The sequence below is a fragment of the Megalopta genalis genome, chromosome 16 (genome assembly GCF_051020955.1).
Source record: "Megalopta genalis isolate 19385.01 chromosome 16, iyMegGena1_principal, whole genome shotgun sequence".
NCBI classification, from domain to species: Eukaryota; Metazoa; Arthropoda; class Insecta; order Hymenoptera; family Halictidae; genus Megalopta; species Megalopta genalis.
Genome location: NC_135028.1, coordinates 992,627 through 1,007,617, shown reverse-complemented (window position 1 = coordinate 1,007,617; position 14,991 = coordinate 992,627). Strand labels below are relative to the sequence as shown.

The following is a 14,991-nucleotide window of genomic DNA, read 5'->3' as shown; positions in this document are numbered from 1 at the left end:
CGTCGAAAAAAGTTCATCGTCGCGGAAACGCGAAACGGTCCCATAAAAATATCCGACAGGTCCCGTGCATGGTGTATTTATGGCAATGTCTCCCTAATTGACGCTCAGATTGCGCACATAAATGGGCAATTTTGGGAGAGGAGAGATACGATTGTTCGAGAGCCTTGTGGCTCGTTTTTTATGGTTACGAATTGACAACGATTATAAGAACGAGCTGCAGGGCTCGAACAATCGTATCACCTCTTCCGAAATTGTCCATTTTTGAGCGCGAATTACGGAGAAATTACTGCAGAAGATAGTTACTTAATTGCACTTAGATTTGCACTTAGATTGCGAAGAAATTACTGTAATAGCGCTTAGATTCGTTGATTCCTTTAGATGCAATTTTTAGATGAATTTTTGCATCATGCTACCAGCAGCGGTTCACATTATCACGAAAAACTGAACAATCCGAGCGTCAGTAAGGGAGACATTATCGTACAGTGATGTCTCTCTAATTGACGCTCAGATTGTCTACTAAATTGGGCAGTTTTGGAAGAGGCGATACGATTATTCGAGCCTTGCGGCTCGTTTTTATAATTGTGGACAATTTACAATTATTATCGTTTATTATTATTTATTATTGTACAGTGATGTCTCTCTAATTGACGCTCAGATTGTCCACAAAAATGGTCAATTTTGGAAGAAGAAAGATACGATTGTTCGAGCCTTGTGCCTCGTTTTTTTATTTTCGTGGACAATCTGAGCGTCAATTAGAGAGACATCGCTGTACCTCTTTTATCGCGAGCGCGCGCGCGATCACGCTCCCACGTAGGCACCGAGCACTTCGACGAGCATTGAGACGTCAGCGTGGCATGTGTCACAGCGGGAACGATCGCACGCTCAGAATTCAAGATTGGTCCCCGACACGGTGATCTGGTCGCTCCAGAGAAGCGGATAACTTCGCTAACGGACAACAATGACAGCGAGCCGGCCAGAGAGGGGATGCAAGGAACAACTATAAGGACTTGGGGCTGGCCTCTGCTCTATCCACTTGCACGCAAGCCATCGTCCGCGCGACGGCGAACGAAAAAGCTCCAACGCCGTTTTAAACCGACCGCCGTCAGCCGCCGATTCTCTCGACGATTTCGACCGGTTTTTGAGACCCGACTGACTGTCTTCCGTTCTCGCCCGTCCGGACAGAAAGCATGAAGGGGACCACGGCGTCGGTGTTCGTCCTCGTGACGATTTTTGCTACCGCTTTGGCGCGTGATTTACGTGAGTACCGGTTTTGAATTCACTTTTTGGTCCTGTCCTTGTCCTTCGATTCTTTCGAGCGGCGAGCTGTCCGACGAGCTTGGACGGCCGGGAGGGAGGAAAATTTGTCTTATTAATGTGATTTATTTGTTAATTTATATTATTGAATTTATCTTGTTTTATTAAGGAATTCTTGTGAAAGAGTACTTTTCAATTCTTTAATTTGTCTTTGCGGTTGCATTGGTCTTTGAAGGGCGCCCAATATTTGTGTATCTTGTCGCTAAATATTTGTAATATATATATACTATATTTGTAAATATATACTTATATAATTATATAACTTATATTATATATACTTATATAGTTATATAGCTATATAAATAGCTCTCCTATTATAGTTTATACTAGAATAGTTTTTGTACTAGTATAGCTATATATAATTATAATATAGCTTATATTATACATACTTATCAGTACATATAATATAAATATATCAAATAGAAGTATATAATTATATAAGTATATGATTATAAGTATAATAATGTGTTATACTATATAGTAATATTAAGTATAAGTATATAAGCATATAATTATAAGTATAATAATATTATGCTATATAATAATATCAAGTATAATATAAGTATATCAAATAGAACTACACAATTACATATTATATATACTTATATGATTGTATGCTTATATATACTTACAAATTACTTATAAATTACTCGGATCGCCAACAAGTTTATTATTTCACCATAAAAAGAACGCTCTGTTCTCGAGAGATGCACTGGTCTCTGGAACCAAATTATCATGCGTTTTGTTTTGCTCTGTTCGTCCGTCAAGGTTATCACATTTCTCGACTAGTTTCTCGTTCGGTGCATCCCTTTTCAACGTCCCCGTTTAAATGAACATATTACTAACGAAAATACCTCTATCGAACACGCACAGCGGAGTTTCTTCACGTTTGCAAGCGGAGCGATCCGAAATTGAGCGACTGCATCAAGGCGAGCGTGGAGAACGTGAAGCCGTACTTGGTGCACGGTGTTCCAGAGTACAAGCTTCCTTCCCTGGAGCCACTGGTGCTGAAAGAATTGGTCTCCGCGTCCGGGAACAATATTAATCTGAAGCTGAGGAACGTGAACGTCTACGGGGCCAGTAATTTCACGGTGACCAAAATGAGGTAATCTCTATGTTATCTGGCGAGTTCCTCGGGTCATCCGAGGCAACTTCTTCCTTTACGAAAATGTTCTCCGAGGCGCCGTTAACGAGTTATCAACGAAAAACAGCGACCAATAAGAATCGAGTACGGCTGACGCGAGGCGGCCCAGCCAACCAGCGCGCGAAGCCTAGTTCCGCTCAACGGCTCGGTCGCCTCTCATTGGTCACTGTTTTTCGTTAATAACTCGTTAACGGCGCCTCGGAGAACATTTTTGCAAAGGAAAAAATTGCTTCGAATGACCCGAGGAACCCGCCACTTTCGGATTGCACGTCGAACACCGATTCTGTTCTAATCTTATTTTTATAGCAATGTGAACACCTTCGTGCAGGATTCGCCTGAAAATATTCTAAAAGTCTTGAAATTTGAGAATATGTTTTTGTTTTCACTGAAATTACTATTTAAATAGCCAATCGTTACTACTTTTTGCGCGTGACGAGTACACTCGTCGTGACACAGCTAACTGATTAATAGCATCGAACACCGGCAATCGTAGTTATATTAATTATATTACTATTATATTATTATTATTAGTCGAAATACAGCCAGCATTGTTTCACCTGCGCGATCCTTAAAACAGATTACACACTTTTTAACGCATCGTTTCCGTGAATTAAGCATCGTTCGCGGGCGTATCCGGTTCTCGATCTCCGTTGAAATTTCAACTCGTTCTCTGCAGTTTAGCCTGTCACGTGATAAATAGGGCTAATTATGCTATTAATAATACTTGAATCCCGTATTTATCGTTTCTTTTTAACGCTCGCCGTCCGGTTTCGCTTGTATTTACAGCCGAGCAGTAAATAAACACATCGAGTTTACTCGAAAGCGAAAACAGATTACTGCAAGAAATGATCGTATTGGCAATTATATCGCGTTGATCGCGCAACTTACGGGGTCCGCGCGACCGCTCCGGAGAGTCTGATGCAGTTTGAACGAAACCGACCCATAAAACATAATTGAACGAACCACCGTGTCCTGCATTAAACGGATAATGACGCGCGGCGACGAGCGATTCATTTTGGAAGCGATGCCGGAACGCTTTGTCTAAATGATAACGATGACGATTCTTGTAGAGATTTAGTGGACAGACAAAATTAATGTATAGTCAGTTTTCTGTGGTATTGTGAACTGCTGGTGGTAGCATGATGCAAAAATTTATTTAAAAATTGGATCAGATTATGTGTAATTTCTCCCTAATTCGCGCTCAAAAATGGACAATTTGGGGAGAGGAGACACGATTAATCGAGCCTCGCGGCGAATTTTTATAGTCGTTGACAATCGGTAACTATAAAAAACGAGCCGCAAGGTTGTTACAATTAATTCTTGCTACTTGATTCTCCCTAGTAAATCTAGTAATAATAATAATTTATTAATATTGTAATATAATAATATGTAGTATAATATATTATAATATAATAATATATAGTATAATATATTATAATATAATAATATATAGTATAATATATTATAATATAATAATATATAATATAATATATTGTAATATACTAATATATAGTATAATATATTATAACATAATAATATATAATATAATATATTGTAATATACTAATATATAGTATAATATATCATAACATAATAATATACAATATAATGTATTATAATATAATAACATATAATATAATATTATTATCAGTAATTATAGTAACAATAATTCTTGCAACATGACTCTCCCGCATGCAAATTTCTCATGAAAAAACAATAGCATCGCGTGAAAATTCTTCTTCTCGCTTCTATAGTACTTTAGTTTCACTGGTAAATTGTTTGCAATTTACAGTATTTCAAAGAAAACGTCTCCGTGTGTCGACACATCCTCAATTCGCTGTGCATACATGTATTATGCAAATCCAGATTGTCCAACGAGTGTAACAAGTATAATGTACCAGGTGATGATTCGGATTTTCATACCGGTTTCTTGTTTTCACGCTCTCTGATTCACTGCGCGTAGAATGTTTATATTGCAAATGTTTGATAAACGCTCTGACGTATACCGAATGATCGTCGAATTAACATTAACATGTTAAAAAAAAATACGGCGTGATATACACAATTTTTATCGTTCGGAAAGAAATAATTCGAGAACAGAGTTATTAACTATTAATATATATATATATATATATATATATATATATATATATTAGTTATATTAATTAATAAATATATATTATTAGTCAGTAAATTCGAACAGAGTTCGAACGTCGAATTAATCACCGAATGGCGAACGTTTTATTGGCGAGTCAAAGTCAGCTTTATAATTGGGTCTTGCACAGTTGGGTCTGTTTTAGGTGAAATATGCAGCGTTAATTTTGCAAAAAAGGCCCGAACATTTGCAGCATGTCGCTTGCAATCGAATAACTTAACAATTTCTTTTTTCTAAGTCCGACGCTGCAGAAGAATATTTCAAACGCTTCTCTCTCTGTGTGTATGTGCGTCTCTGCGCGTGTATGCGAATACTTGAACACTCTCCAGTAATTTATCGCTTTTCCTTTGTGCGCCGCTGTCTAAACGTGCAGGCAGAATTTTATTACATAAAGGATAAATGAATTCCCCTCGTAGAAGTCAACGAACGACATCGTGCTCATAAAACAAATCGCGACGACAGCCGCCTAGATATCCTGTTAGTATTCCTCGATCACGCGAAGTAATGGCCGTGACACGGACTCTTTAAACGCGAGATGGCACGCGCGATACGAGGGCCCCGCGAAGTCGTCGAACGGAAACGACAAATTCTCATGCTGGATCCGCGATTAGACAATGCCTGTGCTCGTCGACTGATTCCCGTCAACGATGCGGCGAAAACCGTCGACTCTCGTTCCAGTTTCGGACGTTTAAATAGCGAGCTCTGTCTAAGGACAGTGCCTGTATTTGGGGGGGGGGGGGGTTGATCGACGAGGGGGGGGTTGGTACCGAAGACCTAAGGGAAGTGCAGGCTTAGACGATGCGACAAGAGTTCAGAAAGAGCGAAATAATTAGAGTAAATTCTCCTTAATTGACGCTATTTATTATTTTAGAAAGAAACACGATTTTTGGGAAATTCTGCTTTGTAGAATTGTATGGAAAAGTTTCTATTTTGCATGAGGGTTAAATATTTTATCATTTTAAGTAAAAAGAAGGAGCTTTGATGAATATAGTAAATACTTCATAATTGATTCTCCCTGGTAAATCTAGTAATAATAATATTATTATTGTTATTATTACTATAAATAACTATATTATTAGTAGTAGTAATTATAGTAATAATAATAGTAGTAGTAATAGTAGTAGTAGTAGTAATTATAGTAATTATAGTAATTATAACAATATTATTAATAATAATAATAATAATAATAATAATCTCTAGTAAATCCCTACTAATAAATTCTCCCTAGTAAATCCTTCTAATTTGTGACTAATTAAGACTGAAATATTTTAGGAAACATTTAAATACACGTGGAGGAGGGAGGGGGAGGGTGAATCATGTAAATATAGGAAATATTTTGGCCACCATCACTTCTGCTCTGAAGAGCAAGACTCGCTCCACAAAGACCGACAGCAAACGAATTAATTAACGCCCCTTCTTTGTTCGACAGGGCTAACATCGACGCGTTGCGTTTCGTGATCGAATTGGACTTCGCGAGCCTCTCCCTGGAGGGCGAATACGACATCGACGGAAAAGTGATTCTGTTGAGGATTCACGGTTCGGGCCCGATGTCCGGGAACTTCACGAACTGCAAGGGACAGGTGAAGCTGCAGGCCGCGATGACGAAGGGCGAGGACGGCCAGAATTACGTGAAGATAGTCGACTTCAAGACGAGGATCGCAGTCGGGAACGGTCGTCTGCAGCTGGACAACTTGTTCGGCGGCGACCCGACCCTCGGCGAGGCGGTCAACGTAGCAATCAACAGTAACTTCGACGCGTTCATCAAGGAGATACAGCCGTCCATCGAGAGCGCCATCTCGGACACGTTCTTGAAGATCGCGAACGGCATTCTCACGCAGTTCACCTACGAGACGCTTTTCCCGTTATCGTAAACGGGAAATTATCCTTTATACAGCACCGATAGCGATAAATAGACAGGCTGTCCCGAAATTATCGCGTCTCCGGGAAATAGTAGATTCCCGAGATGATTTGAAGCAACTTTTTCCTTAGCGAAATTGCGATCCGACGCTTCGTTTACGAGTTATCAACGAAAAACGCGGGCCAATGAGAAATCGCGTACGGCCGACGCCACGCCCTCGCGACCACCGCCGCTGCGGTATTGGCCGGCGCGACGCGAGGGCGGAGCGCCGGCCGAGCTCCGAGCTCTCGTTGGACATCGTTTTTCGTCAATAACTCGTAAACGAAGCCTCGGATCGCATTTCCGCAAAGGAAAAAGTTGCTGCAAACCACCTCAGGAACCCCTCGTTTCCCGGAAATGCCATAATATTGCGACACCCTGTACAGAGACAGCTGATTACAAACGAAAGTTCGATTATCGGCATCCTTAGCAATTTTAATGCTCGTTTTTCTTCTTCACGTCGAATAATGCGTCGCGTGTTATCAATTAGAACGGCCTCATCTCCTCCTCCAAAAAAAGAAGCAACGAAAATTGTATAACGTCGCGTAGAAAGATACGCGCAATATTTGTATGAGATTGTTAGTAGGAATTAAAATACAATTTTATTACAGATCAGGTATAAAAATTTATTCGCGATACCTATACAATGACATTTTTTTGGACACCCTGTATAGAATCGTTTCGTCTTAATCTCGGAGAGAAATGTGCCGGCGAAACCGCGAGAATCTTTCGAAGCGAGCGGGTGCAATATATTTCGGGACTGGCGTTGTTCTTCGAGGAAACAGAAAACGCGAGGCGATTCGTTGTTACTCTCGATCGGGGAACAGCTCTTCGTAAGTGAAATTCTTGCAGATGTTGTTGGCCAGGTCGAGGCATTTCTTCGAGATCGCGCTCTCGATAGCCGGCTTGCAGGTTTCGATGATCTCCTTGTGGCTGCCGCCCAATGCCTGGCCGACTGCCTGCTGCACGGTCTTGTCGAAGTTCCGCGACTCGAACTTCGCGTCGAAATCCTTGATGTCCAGGTTCGTCGTCATCGACGAGAAGTACATGTGTTTCTTGCCCTTATGGTCGACCAATTCGTACAGTATTTGCGTTTTCGCGCCAACGTCCTCTGTAACAGACGAAATTCCAATGTTAGGCGATTACTCTCGGATTCGCCGAGTTTCGGGTCGCCGCGAATTTCCCTGTGCCGGTGCTCCACGCCTATGCGATTTATCGCTGCGACGACGCTGCGGCTCGACGGAAGACAACACGAAATGACAGCGGGAAACGCAAATTATGGTGCCGCGACGGCGCGGCACGGCGTCGATGTGATAATAAGTGCTCTCGAAGAGATCTCAAATACCTGAAATTATATTTAGAACTTAGAAGTTACCTTGATGTCGCCGTTAATAAATTATTCTCTATGTACAGGCTTGGCTAAAAGTCTCGGAACGGAAAGCGACGACGTATTTAAACATTCTATTTAACAGTCGTAAATCTTTTATTATACATTGTCGTAGACGACTGTGAGATCTTTTCGAGACGCTAGTTGCTTATGTTTCTTTAATAACAATTATCTGACTCACGACTATTAATTAAGGACCATTAATTTATTTACGACCATTAAATAGAATGTTCGAAGTCTTACTATTCTTGTCCAAAACACTTTCTTGCCACAAATCTTTGTATAAATACAAGCTGTCCCAAAATTATTGTACAAGCGGGGACTGAGGGCTTCCTGAGATCATTTGAAGCAACTTTTTCCTTTACGAAAATCTTCTTCGAGGCTTCGTTCACGAGTTATCAACGAAAAACGCTGACCAATGAGAGATCGCGGGCGGCTGACGTCACGCACTCGCCGACCAGTGTCGCTGCGTCGGACGGCGCAAGGGCGGAGCGCCGACCGCGCTCGCTCTCCGATTGGTCCACGTTTTTCGTCGATAACTCGTGAACGAAGCCGCGGAGAAAATTTTTGTAAAGGAAAAAGTTGCTTCAAATGATCTCCTGAACCCTTCCTCCTCAAATGAAGATTGTTATCTCCGAAGACAAACGACGATTCCCGTTAAAAATCTTTCGAAAAATCGAGGTGTCCACCGAACGATGCTTGCCTTCACTTCCTAAGTAAAACTTAGGTAGCTTTCGATTAAACTTTGGAAACGAAGCTTTCGATTAAACTTAGGAGGCGAAGCTTTCGATTAAACTCACTGATAACCAAGTGGATCGGTCCCGTTGCCACGATGGGTATCAAAATTCGCGCGGTCACGTTGTAATCCGCCTCCATTCGGATCTCCCTGAACGTGAGATCCACGTCGAACTGATGCTTCTCCGGGTCGACGTGCAGGGAATTGATGTGATACGTTGGAAGACCGTAGATCTTGATGTTCGTTCCGTACGCCTTGAAATTCGGCAAGTCGGCGAGATTCACTCGGTCCATTAAAAATGGCTCGGCGGACGGGATGCCCAATTCCGGGTCGCCCACGCGGATCGTGTCCGCTATAGAGTTCACGCTGTCGATTATGCACTGGTCCAGATTAGGGTTCCTGAGGCCGCACACGTGGATATACGAGGCTGGAAACCGAACACTGTGTCAATTCGTTCATCGCGAGTACAGAGGTTATTATTAATTATTAAGACTGTATTATATTTAGTATTATTTATTTGTATTCCATGCAATTTATTTTTGCCATAATGCAAAGATCGAATCGTCGTTCGTGTCTTTTTCGTTATTTATTGTTATTATTGTTCGTACGTTTTTGTGGTTGCTGACAATCGGTAACTATAACATATAGATAATAATAATAATAATAATAATTAAAAGAAAATTCAATATATAATAATTGACAATATTAAAGAATAAATACAATATATACAATCGTATCAAATTATTCATTTTTGGGCGCAATCTGGGCGCGAATTACGGAGAAATTATTGCACCCGGTAAGTAATTGATTCTCCCTAAATTTCCCTCAGCTTGAGAACAAAAAACGGACAATTTGGCAAGAGGAGGTACGATTATTCGAGCTTCTATTGTTGTTAAAAATCGGTAAGTATAAAAACCAACTCCTCTTCCCAAATGTTCTGCGCATTTTTGTGCGCGATCCGAGAACGCGAATTAGGAAAAATCTGCTCTGATTGCAATCGGTAAATTTCCACCCTTTTATCCTGGATCCGATAATGTTTCCCCACCGCAAAAAAAAACAATCTCGGGCAACTGTTGCAAATTTTACTCACGAAATTCAGCACTCGCGTAACCCGCGACTGCCGCGACGAACAATAACACCTTCAGGGACATTATCGACCGGCACTGGTTCCCGTTGCAGAATGACTGACTCTTCCTTTAGACGGAAGCTTCTATGCGGAAACTTTGATTCTCCTGCACGAGATCGTGACTGATCCTCGTGTATCCGGAGTGCTTGTATATATAGCATCGAGGATGGCACATGCGTTGCAGCGAGAGAGCAATATTGAATCACTCGAGTCCATGGCCGTGATCGCAGGATGCATCTCTTTATTCCGATCATCGATATCCCCCCTTCTGCAGGTCGCCGTCGGTTCTTCGGAGTGGGGGAAGCTTCGCAGGATTCGATCGAAATGTCAGATTGATTAAATATTTAACGAGCTCCTCTGACGTACCAGGAATTTAATCGAATTATTGCTAAGCGAATTATTCGAACCGAATTGATCTTATATATTGGTTCATAATTGGATAATAATTAATAATTAGTTTTATGATTGATTAATATTAATATTAGTTGATAATATTATTAACAATAGTATTATTATTATTTATTAATTTATAATATTATTAACAACAGTATTATTATTATTTATTAATTTATAATATTATTACAATAGTATGGTATTATTATTTATAATATTATTAACAATAGTTTCCGTTGTTTGGATATTCTTCGCTTTATAACGCTGCTAATTTGCTTAAACAATGTTCAACTTCGGAGCTTGCGTGCTATTTTCTTTAGTTAAACAATATAAAAAAAAGAATGATATAGTAAATTCTCCCTAATTTTCCTTCAGCTTGCAAAAGAAAAATGGACAATTTGGGGCGAGGAGACACGATTATTTGCACCTCGTTTTTATGACTGTAACTATAAAATCTTAGATATTTTATAATTTGATTCGTATACGTCGTTAACGTTAACAAGCTTGTAAATAATTAGTCGGCTCACAGATTTATGTCGACTCGGTGGACTCACGGCGGAGTCGCGGAAAAATAAATGTCACGGACATGTTAACTGCATTTTCTGTGACAAAAAATCGCTCGGAGAATTAAGTTGATAAATATCAGTATTTAATTCTTTTTTTTCTTTGTTATATTTATAATTTCTTTTTTTAGTCGTCGTTTATCGTGTCAAAAAGTATTAATTATTCTATATATACGTATCATCGAGTATTAACGATTATTAATATCAATTATGATTAGTAATTGTTATTTAAGCGATCTTAAAAAAAGTTATCACCTTTTAAAAGCATACTTATTGCGCGCAAATTGGTTGATTATACACGCACGTGTTTAAAAATATTTCTGCCGTTTGCTTCAAACAATTCTACATCATGCACTGTCAACGTTGAGTCATTACGATTTTATATTACACTGTTATTCCTTGCACTTGTTATGCAATGAACTTACAGATTGTTGAATATTCCTAGTTTTTTCGCCGATTGTCGTCGACTGTAAGAAACGAGACGCAAGGCACGAATAATCGTATCTCCTATTCCCAAATTGTCCACTTTTTGTGTACAAGATAAAGGGGACAATTGAAGAGACTTTATTGCATTCAGTATAAAAACAGCTATTAAAACGTTAACTATAGTTTTAACCCTTCGCCCTCAAAGTGATATTTCCTTTTAATTATTATTATTATTATTTTTCATACTGTAAGGTTATTATGTGAGATATACAAATAAGGGAATAGAATCTTTTATTTAGATATTTTTACAATATTTCACAGCAGTATAGTGATTTTCATTTCCGATTCGACTGTATCAAGATCTCGAAATTCTTGAAAATCTCTCACAATGCATTTCAGAGATTTCGAGAAATAAATAGTATTAATATATATATAATAATATTAATATAATATTTAATATAATACTAATATAATATATATAATATGATATTAATATAATATAATAGTAAGTGTTGCCATAAAAATCTCGATTCCGGTTCCGTTAATTGCTCTCTGTTTTATTCTATGGCCGATGTATACCGGCGATGCATAATAGATCTAGTTCGGAAGGAATTTGTTGTATTTTTTTATCGAACGGGAACGATCATGACACGAATAATCCGACGAGAAACTGGTTTCCAGAAAGAAGTCAAGTTAAACAATTTTTCCGAATGAATCTGAATGAATTCGAACTCGTTCATGTTATTTATAGCGGAAATCGTCTGTCACTTGACACGCTGGGATTTCCTTTTTCTCTTTTTTGTTCATAGAAAAACGTGCGACGTATATAAAAAAAAAACAAGGAGAAATCTTATTCAAACCAGAGATTACGCGTCCCTTAAAATCATTCGAACATTTCAATCTTTGAAACATTTCTCTCGGTGCGCGTCGATCAAGTATAAGCCGTTCATTTCGAAAGTGGCATAAGCCACTTTACCGTAATGAAAAGTGGTGAGATTTTAATGTTTATACGAAATTATTTATACTGAGAAAATATATTCATATATATATAATAATATTAATATAATGATTAATATAATATTAATATAATATGATATTAATATAATGATTAATATAATATAATATTAATATAATATTAATATAATGATTATATTATTATATTATTATATTATTATATTATTATATTATTATATATTATATATATTCATATATTCATACTGAGAAAAATATTATTTATACTGAGATAACAAATACAAGTAAATCTTCTCGAAGAAAGCGTGTTAAAACGCAAACCCTTAAAAATATATCGACTTAAAAACAAAGTGACTTATGCCACTTTCAAAATGAACGGCTCACATATTCGTTACAATTCGAAGATATTCGACCGGGTCGATTATTAATCGGTCACTCTGTATACACACGCGTGTATATAAAAATACTACACGTATGCATAAAAATACTGTTTTCTTTTTTCAGCGAAGTTTCCAGAATTATATGCTTTTCTTTCGCGCAGATAAGGACGGATAGAACAGTGCGAAGCAAAAAGCGGTACGCGTTACGTAAACTAATGGCAAGATTGGCTGACACATGCATCGTTAATGCTATTCAGCAATTTTGCTCTGCATTCGGCCGCAGCCGACAGCCATGGAACTCGTGGAATATCGAGCTGGATCAAGCAAAGCAAAGCGTCACTGAAAGGGTTATGCGAGGGAGAGGCGACAGAAAAGGGATGCTTTTGATTCGAATTAATTCTAGCGTAAACTTTTGAAAAATAACAATTTTTTTACGTTCTCTTGGAGGAGACAGGTTCGAAAATACGTCTAGAAAATTATTATATGTCTGATTTCTTCAAATTAACCCTTTGCACTCGAGGCGATTTTAACCTAAAATAATTGTAATCTTCTAACTTTATTTAGATTTTAATGCGAAATAATTTTGATCTCCATTTTATGAAATTTTTTTTTTCTGACTTATATTTATTTATTTTATTCTATTTTATTTTTTTATTTATTTTTCTGACTTGTAGCATTTCTATTTTATACGACGAAGTGCATTCTATGCGTATGCAATGCACTTTTAACAATTTTTAAGATCTGAACTTTGTTAATATTATACAAAGATTATCTTGCAACACGATGCAACAATTTTAGCGGTGCCTCGGAGTCGCCACTCGAGCGCAAAGGGTTAATTATTATATTTATTATTATTATTCACATTATGAATTGTCGAGAAATGATCATAGTAAATAATAATCCACGCGTTTAATCGACCGCCAGCGAATAAATTAATACTTAAATAAATTAATACTTTTTAAAACCGTCTTTTGCCCGCTTTTCCTATAAAATTCGACCACTGCCTTTAATCGCGCCATAATCGCGCCATCGAGTATGCCAAGCATCTCTGCTCAGCCGCGATCAGCGTGATCAACGATTATCGCTGCGAATTCGTATTTGTAGCGACAGAGGACACACCGAAGGATTATGTAAAAGAAATCGGTGATGAATGTGAACAGATGTAAATTATTTCTCTCGTTAACGAAAGCTGTTAAAACGCTTATAAACACGCTGCCGATTGCACTAATCACGCGGCGTCTGACTAAGCAGAGGTGTGCGGCGGCACGCATAATTAATCGACGATATTCCGCGTTTCGTTCGACGGTAACGATTTCGTTTGCACCTCGTTGGATTCGTATCGAATCGCGCTACAATACAGTCTGCACAGAAATGCGGTTTTCTATTCAAAAAGACTATCGCGACCTTGATAACTGAGCTATTACTTCGCCGACAAGAAAACTGATTATACCGCGTTGTTCCTCTTTTTATACTGAATAACTTTTGTTCGAACGTTTGTTCGCTATCTTTCATAGCTCCCGAGATATTCTGGATCTCCAGGTGAAACGAGCGCGATTCGAGCTGTACAGCCCGCGTCAAAATTGCCAGGAATATTTAATCGGGGCCAAATAATATCGGAGGAATGGCGATCGGAGAAAGCAGCGACGAAGATTGAGCAGTGAAAACAATGCTGGATGAGAAGAATGCCGATCGACGGGAGATTTATGGAGAACATGAGTCGTTGTTCCAGCGAACGTCGATAAAACGTAACGAGAAAAAAAGAGATCTACGCATCTCTAGATGATTTATGAGAAATATTTCTGTATCTAGAAATGTCAAAGAATACGCACGGAAGTTGACGAGAGGTTTCATCAACGTTTCACGTTGCCAAAATATTCCTGAAAATCATATTCCATTCGATGAATCGTCGAACGAAAGACGGCGAGGAAAAAGCGCGGTGCCGACGGTTACGGCAACCTTTCCGCGAACGAACGCCGCGATGTTCGCTCGACGAATCTTTTTAACGAATTTTTCGTTACCGAGTTTCGTTTCCGAGTCGGTTTGTCGCGGATCGAGGCGAGGCGAGGCGCGTCCCGCGACTTTCGCTACGCTTAACGGTATCGTAAAAATCGCGGAAATTGCCGCGGCCGATGTGTTTTTGCCCAGCACCGAATCTACCGCGAGCTAAACGCGAAGAACGTTCGCTTCGCGGATCGTGAGAATTAGCCGGCGTTCTTTCGCAACGTGCATCATTTTTCCCGGCTTTCTCCGAGCGGAGCCGAGCGCAGCCGCGTTTTCTGCGAGATCGCCGGACCATCAATATTAGTCATGCACTTTACCGTGCTTCCACTTATCTCGCTGATTCAGGGAATACTTTTGGACGTTACCGATTTCTATTTTTCGCGAGCAAAGCTGCGAGAGCAAAGCGGCGCTAAGCAAAGCCGGGCGAGAAAAGCCGTGCAAGCAAAGCAAAGCCGCGCGAGCAAAGCCGAGCAAAGCAAAGCTGCGCGAGCAAAGCCA

The 14,991-nt window shown here is 39.2% G+C and overlaps 2 protein-coding genes across 2 annotated transcripts; one reads left to right on the top strand and one right to left on the bottom strand.

The window, feature by feature from the left end:
* Positions 1 to 1,014: 1,014 nt before the first annotated feature.
* Positions 1,015 to 7,121, top strand: LOC117224535 (Juvenile hormone binding protein 3). Its single transcript, XM_033477533.2, has 3 exons — positions 1,015 to 1,257; positions 2,188 to 2,419; positions 6,042 to 7,121. Exons 1-3 carry the CDS (start codon positions 1,188 to 1,190, stop codon positions 6,481 to 6,483), a joined length of 744 nt encoding a protein of 247 aa, XP_033333424.2. The 5' UTR covers positions 1,015 to 1,187; the 3' UTR covers positions 6,484 to 7,121.
* On the bottom strand, positions 7,122 to 9,896 carry LOC117224537 (uncharacterized). The gene is made up of 3 exons (XM_033477536.2): positions 9,723 to 9,896; positions 8,697 to 9,059; positions 7,122 to 7,620 (listed from the first exon to the last, which is right to left on the bottom strand). Exons 1-3 carry the CDS (start codon positions 9,781 to 9,783, stop codon positions 7,316 to 7,318), a joined length of 729 nt encoding a protein of 242 aa, XP_033333427.2. The 5' UTR covers positions 9,784 to 9,896; the 3' UTR covers positions 7,122 to 7,315.
* Between the last annotated feature and the right edge of the window lie 5,095 nt (positions 9,897 to 14,991).

Bases quoted from the DNA above. Each gene is read 5' to 3' on its own strand.
- LOC117224535 (XM_033477533.2), top strand. From the start codon at position 1,188: ATGAAGGGGACCACGGCGTCGGTGTTCGTCCTCGTGACGATTTTTGCT. The intron at 1,258-2,187 runs GTGAGTACCGGT...GAACACGCACAG, and splicing joins CGCTTTGGCGCGTGATTTAC to CGGAGTTTCTTCACGTTTGC. The intron at 2,420-6,041 runs GTAATCTCTATG...TTTGTTCGACAG, and splicing joins TTCACGGTGACCAAAATGAG to GGCTAACATCGACGCGTTGC.
- LOC117224537 (XM_033477536.2), bottom strand. From the start codon at position 9,783: ATGTCCCTGAAGGTGTTATTGTTCGTCGCGGCAGTCGCGGGTTACGCG. The intron at 9,060-9,722 runs GTGAGTAAAATT...TTCGGTTTCCAG, and splicing joins TTACGCGAGTGCTGAATTTC to CCTCGTATATCCACGTGTGC. The intron at 7,621-8,696 runs GTGAGTTTAATC...CGTCTGTTACAG, and splicing joins ACCGATCCACTTGGTTATCA to AGGACGTTGGCGCGAAAACG.